Source organism: Gavialis gangeticus, unplaced genomic scaffold (genome assembly GCF_001723915.1).
Source record: "Gavialis gangeticus isolate Ggan-Ray unplaced genomic scaffold, GavGan_comp1, whole genome shotgun sequence".
NCBI lineage: Eukaryota > Metazoa > Chordata > Crocodylia > Gavialidae > Gavialis > Gavialis gangeticus.
In genome coordinates, this window is record NW_017728992.1 from 21,230,733 (window position 1) to 21,242,931 (window position 12,199).

A 12,199-nucleotide genomic window follows, 5' to 3' on the forward strand; every position below is an offset into this window, starting at 1 on the left:
AATGGCAGGGCCTCTGGGTGGATAGGTGGTGTGACGTAGTGCTGGTCTGGATTGAGAGGGCATCCCAAGGAGGTCACACTCTACAACCCTTTTTATAGGGGTAGAATACCTGTGTCTTCTATGGGAAGGACATGCCCAGGCAAGGGCCAGTCCTGTTCAGAAGAGGTCATGCAGTTCCAGGTGCCCTCATTGTCCGATGGGATACAACAGGGAAGTTTCTGGGTTCTGTTCTGTTCTTTGTTTCCATGTTGCTGGTTTCTTGGAGGGTCTTTATCTTTCAAATATTGGGTTTTGTCTCTGGTCCTGGGAGTAGGCCTGTGGTTTCAGGGAGAGTCAATGCAAGGCAGTGGTCCGGTTCTTAAGTTGATGACCCAGTCATTCAGCAGGAGCTATTTTTAGGCCTGCTACCATTATGTCTCAAGCACCCTCATTCACTGTCATTCATCCAGGAACCAATTTCCATAGGAGGGGTAGGTATGAGTCATAGTTACAACAAAATTACAATAGGGTATGCCTGGGCAGGGGACACAAAATGGGGACTTGACATTACTTTGGCTAACTTTACAGAACAGACCTAAATCAAACAATATCAATACAAAACAGTAAAATTCAGTACAAACATAATAGGGATACAATATAAAACAGTAAAACTCAATACAAAAATAACAGAACACTATTTACAATAAAATAGGGTCTTGTTATAATAATGGCACACAAGAACTTAGCTTACCTATGACTAAATATAACTACATATAAGGGATAGAGAGGGCAGAGAAAGAGTCAGAAATGGTTGGGGAAAGGGAAGGAATGTATTGTTAAGTAAAAAAAAAAGAAAAAAAGGAAACCCTGGGGGTTTTGCTACAACATCAGAAACTACCAGGGTAAAGTCCCTTGAATACAAACTCTACAATTCTAGGATGTAACATTGTTTCTTTCAGTCTCCTCATTAAAAGGAGACTTTAATGACTCCTCTTCTAATTTATTATGGCTAATGAATCTCTAAACTAATGAAATAAATAAGTTAGCTCCATCAGAAGATATGCGTACGTCTTCATGGTGAAGGAAATTTAGTCAGGCTTTGGCATCTCTGACTAGAAAATAAGCAGACAGAGACCAGAAGTGCTAACACTGCTTATTTCAGTTATATGTTTTGAGATTAAAAAAAAATAATTCTGCATTATTACTCTGTGCACAGAAGTAAGTTTGTTTTAGTTTTTTCAAGGTTGTATTTTTTTCTCTTGATCTGTCTTAAGTATAAAAATGCTTAGAAACTGAAGGAGGGGGAGGATTCCTTTGAACAGACAAGTGAGTGATTCCCTTGCTGTGTGGAGTTCTCCCTGTGATCACAGTACAGCCCTCAATAAAGAAAAGCTGGCTCTGTCCGTTCTGATTCAACCACAACACAAAGTTTGATTTCTTCCACAATGGCTTGTATGTTTATTGAACTGAGATCTTGCTATTCAGTCCTGTGTGTAAGTGGTAACCAATAAGGGTGGTCAGATCATATGAAGTAATATTATGATAAAATAGGCCTAGTGGTTTTCTGCAACAAGATTGAATTTGGATCTCCTAACTCTTAGGGTCCAGATATCGAAATAAGCTAGGATATGAACATACAGAATATCGACAATTCTAACAAAGCCACCTGTGTGTATGCACTTACTCCATGGTAAATTCAAGGACCCCACTTTCACTGAGTGCTCAGCTACTTTGCACCTACTGTATTATAAAAGCTTTCCGTTGCTGTGGGACACTGTAAAACAAGAGTGGCCAATCTACAGCCTGAGTGACACAAGTGGCACAGGCAGCTTCTGTGTGGCATGTGACAGATGAGGAGGAGGAAGGCAGCCCAGCAACAGATAGCTCAGAGAACAGAAGGCAGAACAGCTGATCATGAAAGAAACACAAGGTAGGGAGTACAAAGCAGAGGAGAAGATCAGGCAAGGAATGGGGATTAGAACAGCATTTGGGGAGGGCACGGGGCTTAATTTATGAAACGTCTGCCTAAAATGTTGGCCCCCATTGCTGCAAGTTCACAGTTGGCTTACCTTGTGGTAACTTGTTCATGTGCTAAAATCTCCTAGCATTAAGCCATAAGTAAATTCTCTAGATAGGCTACTACTTCTGTGTGACAAGGACAAAGAAATATAGTATCTGCAAGAAAAATTGTGTTATCGGATAAGTCCACTACCTTGGATTTCTCTTGGTCAAGGCAACATCCTATGACTCTGATGTTCTGCCACTGTATTCATTAAATTCTGTATTAATTTCCTCTTTCAGCACAATACGCACCTCTGGGATACATGGCAAAGAGGAATACAGCTACTGTGACTGAGTTCATTTTGCTGGGATTCACAGACAATCCAAAGCTTCAGATCTTCCTCTTTATGGTCTTTTTCTTCATCTACCTGATAATCCTACTGGGAAACCTTGGGTTGATTGCGTTAATCAAAACTGACTCCCAGCTTCACACCCCTATGTATTTTTTCATCAGCAACTTGGCCCTCTTAGATATTGGAAACTTCACCATCATTGCTCCCAGGACCCTGATGACCTTCATCACAGAGAGCAAAGTCATCTCTTTCACTGGGTGTGCTGCACAGTTCTTTTCCTTTTGCATTGCTGTATCCTGTGAATGCTGCCTGTTGGGGGTGATGGCATATGATCGATTCCCAGCCATCTGCAGTCCATTGCTCTACACTGTCATTATGTCCAAGCAGTTCTGCATCTTTCTCGTGCTGGGCTCTTACTTCACAGGATGGGTGAATGCAACAGTCCAGACTATTCTTATATTTCGGCTGTCCTTCTGCAATTCCAATATCATCAACCATTTCTCCTGTGATGTGCCCCCAATCTTGAAGCTCTCCTGTTCTGATACCCACATCACTGACATGATTCATTTCACATTTTCAACTGCAATAGGAATAATTACCATCCCGAGCATTCTCATCTCTTATATATATATCTTAGTTGCTATCTTAAGAATCAACTCTGCTGATGGCAGGCGTAAAGCCTTCTCTACCTGTGCTTCCCACTTGACAGCTGTCACTGTTTTCTATGGGACAGGCACTTTCATGTACTTTTGGCCCAGTTCAAAGTACTCCGTGGACCAGGACAAAATCATCTCTGTGTTTTACACTCTTGCAATTCCAATGCTGAACCCTCTGATCTATAGCCTGAGGAATAAGCAAGGAAAAGAGGCCTTCAGGAGGATGATAGACAAGAAGTTGTCTTTTGTTGAATGAGAATGTCACAAATAGTTTCTCACTAATTAATAGGATCAAGACAGAGGAGTGAGAGATAACTTTGATATTCAGGGCCTTCATCTATATGAGCAGCAGACTGCACAGTTGTTACTGTGCAGTCATTTAGGACTTGCATAACCAAGTACTAAATTACTGTGTAGAAACTGGAGTTATTGTGCAGTATCATCCCCACATGTTGTTTTTTTTTCCTGATATTACTGTGCAGTAGCAACTCATGTAGACATGGCCAGGGACAATCAAATGTGAATAGCTTTCATCAAGAGGATACAACAGAGATGGGTATACAGAGTATCATCTAGCACCATGCCATGGTTTCATTGAATCCTGAGGGTCCAGAGGCACCCGTTAGGGACTTCTTATTACTACCAAACCCTGGCCCACTGGCTCGGTAGAACTTTTGATCTAGTTACCAACGACCATTTCTGATAGGCTGCTTGCTGGTGTTGGTTAAAAGGTTTGTAAGTACTTTTTCTCAGCTACATTCCTCTTGAAAATTAAAGTAAAAAGTGAAATAAGATGTTTTCCTTTTGCCATGTTAGAAAAGACTTCCCTTCCCCTTTGCATATTCCCAGGAAATTCTGCAGGCCAACCTTGATGATTTACGTGAATGGGGGTTAACAGTTTTTATATACGTGCTACACAATGAGTGCATCTACATGAGTCATGCTAATGCACCTTAGTCTAGTTTACTGTGCAGTAAGGACTTGTTTTTACACATGCATGCCCTACTTCACAGTAAAAATGGCTAGTCATGACTAATTTTGATACAAGTGCAGGTTTTAAGTTTAGTTGTGATTATTGAATGTGCAGTAACATACATGTAGATGTGATATTGCATTAAGTTTAGAGCCAGATCTGCCCTGCACTAGGGGGCTGGCATGAGCCCAGCTCCAGGGCTCCTGGCTGGGAGCCTTTCCTGATCTAGGGCTGGGCTGCTCTCTGGCAGCCCCTAGCTGCGGGGTATAAAAGCCATTTCCGGGTCTGCCGGGAAGCATGCTGCCTCCCCCCCACCGCGTCACTCTGGCTCAGCGACTGGTGCATCCTTGGTCTGGGGGGAAACCTGGGGTCCCCCTGCAGTTGACCACTGCGGGGTGGCAGTGCACTCCCCAGTGGACCCAAAAGTGGACCAGAAGGACTTCATGCCCACTTTTGGCTTCACTGCTGAACATGTGTGTGTGGGGGGGGTCTGTGCTCCTGTGGGATGCTTCATGCACCCCATTATTGCAGTACTCACAAGCTGTGCTGGTACCTTGAGGTATGTAGAGAACACATTTCAAGCTGTGTTTGTGTCCAAATCGCTGATCCCTGAATCAGTATCAAATCTTCAGATTCAGATTCAGCCTAATCAAATCAGGGACAGTGATCTGAAATAAAAAATTGAATCACTCCCCAATTTGGGCCGAATATGAATCTGAATTGAATAGGGCCATCTTTACACACCCCTAATATTTATATTTCACTTGTTCTTCTGTGATTCCGAGATCATCAATCACTTCTTCTGTGATGTGCCTCCCATCCTGAAGCTATCCTGTTCTGCAACACATCATGGACGTTATTCATTTCACTTGTGCTACTGTGATTGTCACGTCTTCTATCCTGATCATCCTCATCTCTTACATATAAATTATGTCTGCTATTCTAAGGAACAATTCCACAGAGAGAAGGAGCAAAGCCTTCTCTACCTGTGCTTCCCATCTTTTGTCTGTTACCATTCTCTATGGAACAGGCTCTTTCATGTATTTACAGCTCAATTCAAAGAACTCTATGGGTCAAGACAAAATAATGTCTTTTTTTTATACCCTGGGTATCTCCATGCTGAACCCTTTGATCTACAGTCTGAGGAATAAAGAAGTAAAAGAGGCATGTAAGTGGATGATAGGCAAGAAGGTGCCAGTGAATGTAAATCTTGAGAACGTTTTCCTATTAATAAATGGAAGAGTTCTTAATTAATGAATTTCCACTTCATTTTCTTGATTTCTGAGAATAATCTAAATTGGGTCTTTTGTAGCAAAAAGATGGAAAGGATGACACTTTCCCTTCTTGGGTGTCTCAGCACATGGCCAGATTTTTCAAAATGCTCAACTCCCACATAAACACCCCAAACATTAACTATTTTTGAATTCCTGGTCTCAGTGAGACCAGCTTGAAATTAAGCACTATAACTCATTTGATTAAGTGAGAGATAAACACTTCCTAGCATCTGCCTCCAATCATGTGTAGCCTTTGGAAAATCTCCATGTACATATAAGGGTCTTACTTTAAATAACTATTGATTTAGGGCAGGACTGGGCAAAATTGTGGATCTGGCCAGTGGCCAGATTTCATTTCCCAGCAGCCCCTGCCAACTTTTCTGTGACCAGTTTCCATGGAGACCCCAGAAGCAGTAGGGCCATGACACTGCGAGGCCAGGGTTTCCATGGACAGCAGCCTGAGCAGACCTGGCAGGGTATGTGGCTGAAAGAAGGGCTGCTCTGGGGCCAGGGCTAGGATCTTGTGATTGTGACAGCATGGGCCAGAGCCAGGGCAGAGCTGCAATCCACTGCCCCCATGCCCCAGGCATGGACATGCACACAGTAGGTGGTGGCTTTGCCCGAGATCTGGACTACACTGTCACAGCCACAAAATCCTGGCCCTTTCCTCAACCACGGAGCATCACCTTGCCTTGCCCCACACCCTGCCAGAGCTACTCAGACAGATGTCCATGGAAACCCTGGGCCCATGATGTCACAGCCCCTTCACTCCTGGGTGTGAGATGGGCAAGGGCTGCTGGGAAATTGAGTCTACTTCAGGCTCAATTGGGCCTGTGAGCCAGCCCATTCCTAGTGCTGGGGAGGGAAACTCAGCTCAGATGGGCTGAGTTGCCCTCCCTAGCCTGATGGATTGCAGCACTGGGGAGGGGAACTGAGGATTACTGTCTGCCTACCCATGAGCCAAGCAGTGTTACAGGTGGATGACATGCAGCAACAGCAGCACATGGCTGGGGGTAAAAAGGAAGCTATGGAGACTCTTGTGAGCCACAAAACTCTGACAAGACACCCTTCAAGGTGCTGTGCTCCCATTCAAATATCAATTGGCACTGCTTTCCTCTGTTTGGCCATCAACACTGCCTCCAGCTTCTTTCTGATGATGACATTTCAATCATGCTTAGTCTTTTTATATATGGCCCAATTTTTTTTACAGAATTTATGGACAGGTGTTTTTAGGCTTGGTTTTTACAGTGTCTGTAAATTTACAGAGAGTAGGCAATCTTGCACTGTTGATGCAAGGCCTCTGCTGCCTGTTGGTGTTAAGGCACCCCATCCTATCACAGAAGGTCTTGTTGTTCTCGTGACCCCTCTAAAGCCTGCAGCCCCGCTAACGTGACACCCCCTTTGTAGGCTTTGACATAAGAGGTTTTGGTTTAGATAAACTATTAATTTATCAATTCATAATGAACAGTTTTAATTCCATTCATTTGGAACCAGATTCATCTTTTAATTCAAGTCAGTTAAAACATTCAACTCATGACAAACTGACCATACATTTGTTCTGCCTAAAATGAGGCAGTGCCTTGTCTCTTACAACCTGTCGTTCTGTCATCCTTTCCCTATTACTTCCTTCTGAGCTAGGATACTGCCCTGGACTACTAGGGCTGTGAAAATCTTCAGGTGGTGATTCGATTTGGAGGAGATTCAGCCTGATTCAGTGGCCAAATCTATGAATCCAAATCAAATCAGGGACCAGTTAAAAGGTCTGAATTGATTCAAAGCTCTCCAGATCTTCAGAAAAGATTCAGAGAGCTTTGGTAATTTGGACAGTCCCCAATGCAATTCAACAAAAAATAAATGTAAGGTACTCCACCTCAGGACAAGGAATCTCCAGAACACCTGCAGGTTGGGGGTGACTAAGACTTCTTTAGAAGCTCAGCGGCTGAGTGGGATCTTGGAGTCATAGCTGACTCCAAGATGAACATGAGCTGGCAGTGTAACAAAGCCATCAACAAGGCAAATCACACCTTGTCGTGCATTAGCAGATGCATGACCAACAGATTAAACAAGGTGATGCTCCCTGTCTATGCAGCATTGGTCAGGCCACAGTTGGAGTACTGTTCCCAGTTTTGGGTGCCACACTTCAAGAGGGACACAGAGAATCTGGAGAGGGTTCAAAGGAGGGCTCCTCACATAATTAGTGGCCTCCAGAAAGACCCCATGAGGGGAGGTTGAGAGGTCTGGATCTCTTCAGCCTTCACAAGAGATGTCTGAGGGGAACCTTGTAGTTGCCTATAAGTTTATCAAGGGAGGAGAACAGGGAATTGGAGATGCGCTATTTACAAGAGCACCTCTAGGAGTAACTAGGAACAATGGGTGGAAACTAGTGGACAGTAGATTCAAGTTAGACTTTCGGAAGAAAATTTTTACAGTACAGGTGGCCAGAATCTGGAATGGGTTTCCAAGAGAGGTGGTACTATCACTGAACTTGGAGATCATCAAGAGGAAGCTTGATAGACACCTGTCTGGGGTCATCTGAACTCAGTCCTCTTTCCTGCTAGGGGCACGGGGTTGGACAGAATGATTCTTTGTGGTCCCTTCTGACTCTACAATCTATGAAACTTTGAATCAGTGGCTCCAGCAGGGAGCCTCAGCTGACTCCGAGCTGGTAAGTACTAAGCGGGGGTGGGGGCTTGGGGAACGGGGAGAGTACCACAGGGGAACCCCTGCTAGCTCCCCCAACATCTGCCTGCTCTCTCAGCCTTCCCATGGCTGCTGGGTGGGGGCAGTGATCCCTGCTTCTCCCCACTGCCCCATGCTGCTCCTGCAGAGCCCCCCACATGGCACAAGGCAACAGGGGGCAGTGGGGACCACTCCCCGCTGGCGGGACCGGTAAGTTCCTGGGGTTTTTTTGTTTCTTTGTTTTTTTTTCTTAAAGGGCTGGAGCTGGCCAAAACAGGGCAGCCATGTGGGGGCTGGGGAGTGAGGGGGGAGTGAGGGGGTTTGTGCAGAGCCCCCCAATGCAGTGTGGGGAAGTGGGGGGGAGCAGCGTGGATTGCCCCTCATCTAGCGGCAACCATTGAGCCAGGGCTTTTTTTTCCCAAAGAGCGGGGAGCTGTGGCAGGCGGGGCAACCATTGCCGGGCTGGGAGGGATGGGCTTGACTGATTCAGAGATTTGGCAGCAGCTGAATCTCCATATCAGATTCAGCTGAATTGATTCAGGACAGTGATTTGAATCACCGAATTGAATTACTGTCCCCTGAATTGGCCAAATCCGAAGTGAATGCTAGCCGCTTTGCACAGGTCTATGGACTACATCCCCATGATGTATAATGTTCCCTATCAGACCCATCTTGGTAACCATGTAACTGTAGGTGCATCATGAGAAACTGTCCAATGAGAAAGGCCTGCTCTTTGCATTGAATGGGGATGAGAGACATTCTAACTAATATACATGTGAAGCATGGTTGTACCATACACAACTATAATTTAACATTGAACTATAAACCACAACAAAATGATTCCTCTTGGTTTAACAAGCTGAAGTGCATGCTTCCAAACTGAGACCATCCAAGTTGTCACCTCAGTTATTGCAATAATCCTTTTCTCTGGCCTTTAAAGAGGCTCTGATGCCCAGTTCTATCCACTTAAAGGTGCTGGTTCTAAGATCATGTTCCTAGCTTTTCACTTTGACCATATCACCTTTTGATGGCATCTCTTTTTCTATCACATTAAACATCTATTTCTGTTTGCCTTCTGAGCCCTTCATGTCCTGCCTCCAATTCTACAAATAACCTCATCTCATTCACTATTTGTATATTGGCTTCAGCTGAAATCAACCCAAATACCCAATGTCATGGCCCTTTTAAAATTTTTCAACTTTTAAACTTTATACTTCCGCTCACAATTCCCCTCAAGTTTGTAATATAAGCTCTTTGGAGTGTAGTCAATTTTTATTCTGTGTTTGTACAGCAACCAGAACCACAGTGTGATGATGATTAGAATTTACTGTCATGAACAAACTGAAATAAAAACGCTGTGCCATTTTTCAATATAAATATTTTAGATGAGCTCATTCTATGAGAAACGTCCCCCACACACTATTTTTGCTCAGATTCACGCCAAAAACAAGTATTAAACATTTGAATTTCCCATAGCATAGACTTTACAGATAAACTCAGAGCTACTTTAAATTACGAAGGTTTCTAACAGTGATCTAGTAGCTTTTGCCCAATTAGGCACATTGAACCAAAATGAATTCTGGCCAGAGATCTGTCTGTTTCAAATCCCATGTAATACTATGTCTGCTGGTGAATACCTCATAAGCAACTATGGTACATTCCCTTTTCAGTTTAAGATTTCAATGACAATACGCATTTTAATTTCACATTTCCATTAGGACTCATATGAAAAAAGTAAGATACTTGGTATTTTCTGACATTCTTGGTTCAGTTATAGAAGTGATTAGCATTTTATTCAATTCAAAATTTTAATGAAAATTAATATTCAATGTTTTTAATGGTTGGAGACAAGTAAAAAAGAAATTTCACATATTCTCCTTCTGTTTCTTGACCATGGGTGGACATAAGGAACAGTTGCATGGTTGAAAATGGCAGAAATGGATGGCCACATCTAGGAAATAAAAGTTATTTTGCTTCTTAGAATATGTGAGTTAGCTTGGGGCTCAATGAATATTCATGGCAGAAAGGACTATGCCAGATAAATAAGGAAGGGCACCATTAGCTGGACCAGTATGTCAGCTCTGCACCATCTGAAGTGGCACTGAGGTTCACAGAACAATCAGCGAAAAAAATCAGTGCAACTTTGGTAATCCTTCACTCATTTATCTCAGTGGCAAAGTTCCCAGTAAACTAATTGGTTTTTTTAAGTCAACATTCGCTATCATTTATTATATTAAATGTCCCCAACTGTATTTAGTTTGTTATATTAGAAGGTTTAGAAGTTGGTACATATAGGATGCTTAGACATGGTGGGGTGGGGAAAACCCAGAGCTTGATTTTCTGCTTGGCACACCCCTGCTTCAAGTGCAGCACATGCCCAGAAGAGGCATCACGTCAATTTGATCCAGCTTGCTCAACTTCTGTATAGATGGTGCACTTCAGCAGGGTGTTTTGGCACTTTATCTCATAGCTGATTCAATCAGCTATGACATAAAAGTGCCAAAATGTCCCACTGAAGGACACAATCTATACAGATGCTAGGAAACGGCTCCAAACTGACGTGCTTCCTCTTCTGGTAAAGAGCTGCTTGTTTTTTTTCCCATATCTGTCAGCAGCCATAATGACTATAAGATTTCATTTCTGCCTCACCTTTAAACCCTCTGAGAATACTGTGTTAGAACAATTTTCTGACAAAAATGCCCACTTCAAAAATGGAAATTCCATGCTTAATATTTAATTTTGCCAAGAAATTCAATTTTTGAGCTAAACAGATCAACTGATTGATGTGCTCCTCTGGAAGACTATTCCAGGATTTACATTATCACAGCCAGGTAGCTGAGGAGAAGCAGAGTGCCCAGGCTCTCTAGATCCCTAAAATTCAGCTGTCCTTCCCACTAGGCTTAGGTGAGGAGGTTGGAAGACTGCAAACTGGGAAGAAAGAAAGTTTGGGAGCACTGTCCTGAGATGCCAACTATCCATTTCATGTTCACATACTTACCTTATAGCCAGGCCCCCTGCAAATGGAAAAATCCTGGATATTTCCGATTTATGGAAAGTATTAAGGTTTGTTTTTGTTTTTTGTTTTTGGGGGTTTTTTTGGAGGGGGAGGGGGGGAAGGAGGTGTTTAATCCCAAATCTGAATGATTTTCTTTTACGAAATCTTTTGTATTTCAGTGTGATGGATTTTCAGTTTCCCAGGCCATTCTGCTTATCTCTATTTCTTACGAAATCACCAAGTTCAGATCATTGGCATATCCTCTTTTGGTTTATTGTCCTCTTCAGGGCCTCCTTCACCTCCTTGTTCCTCAGGCTATAGATCAAGGGGTTCAGCATGGGAATCACAAGGGTATAGAACACAGCCACCACTTTATCTTGATTTGCTGAATTGCCAGAAGTGGGTCGTAAATACATAAAGATCAGAGTCCCGTAAAATACAGCAACAGCTGTCAGGTGGGAGGCACATGTAGAAAAAGCTTTGTGTCTGCCTTGAGCAGAACATATCCGAATGATGGCAAAGATAATATAAGTGTAGGAAATAACGATGATCAGAATTGTACTTAATGCAGTTACAGCAGCAAAGATGAAATGCACCATGTCACCAACATGTGTGTTAGAGCAAGAGAGTTTCTGGAGTGGGGGGATGTCACAGAAGAAATGATCGATGATGCTGGGAGTACAGAAAGACAGACTGAACAAAGAACTTGTGTGCACGATGGCATTGACACAGGCACAGGAATATGATGCAACCACCAGCTGGATTCTGACTTTCCTGGACATAATGAGTGTACACAACAATGGCTTGCATATAGCTATGAACCGATCATATGCCATCACAGCCAGAAGCAAACCTTCAGCATTTATTGAAAGTGAGTGAAAGAAAAATTGTGAGACGCACCCAGAAAATGAGATGGATTTAGTTTCTGCTAAGAGATTGACTAGTGTCTTGGGTGCAATAACAGAGGAATAAGTTATATCCACAAAAGATAAGTTACAGAGGAAAAAGTACATTGGAATGTGAAGCTGGGACTCACTGCTGATTAATGTGATGATGCCAGCATTTGCCACCAGGCTTACCACATAGATGCCCAAAATGGTTGCAAAGAGGAGGGTTTGTAGCTGAGGGTTTTCTGTGAAGCCAAGGAGAATGAACTCAGTCACTCCAGTCAGATTTCCCTTTCCCATTTCTTCTAGATATGCTGTACATGGTGGGGAAAACGAGCAATTAAAAATGGACAGACAGAGAGGCAGGCAGATAGGAAATTCCCAAACAAAACCAATACCTGA

General features: G+C 43.1%; 3 protein-coding genes across 3 annotated transcripts in view; 1 reads left to right on the plus strand and 2 right to left on the minus strand.

The window, feature by feature from the left end:
• Positions 1-12,199, minus strand: part of DNAH5 (dynein axonemal heavy chain 5) — a 555,556-nt gene that overhangs the window by 139,214 nt on the left and 404,143 nt on the right. The window lies entirely within an intron of this gene.
• On the plus strand, positions 2,304-3,245 carry LOC109300534 (olfactory receptor 1019-like). Its single transcript, XM_019521218.1, has one exon. The coding sequence runs from the start codon at positions 2,304-2,306 to the stop codon at positions 3,243-3,245; it is 942 nt and encodes a 313-aa protein (XP_019376763.1).
• Positions 11,159-12,097, minus strand: LOC109298276 (olfactory receptor 1019-like). Its single transcript, XM_019518325.1, has one exon. It carries the CDS (start codon positions 12,095-12,097, stop codon positions 11,159-11,161), a length of 939 nt encoding a protein of 312 aa, XP_019373870.1.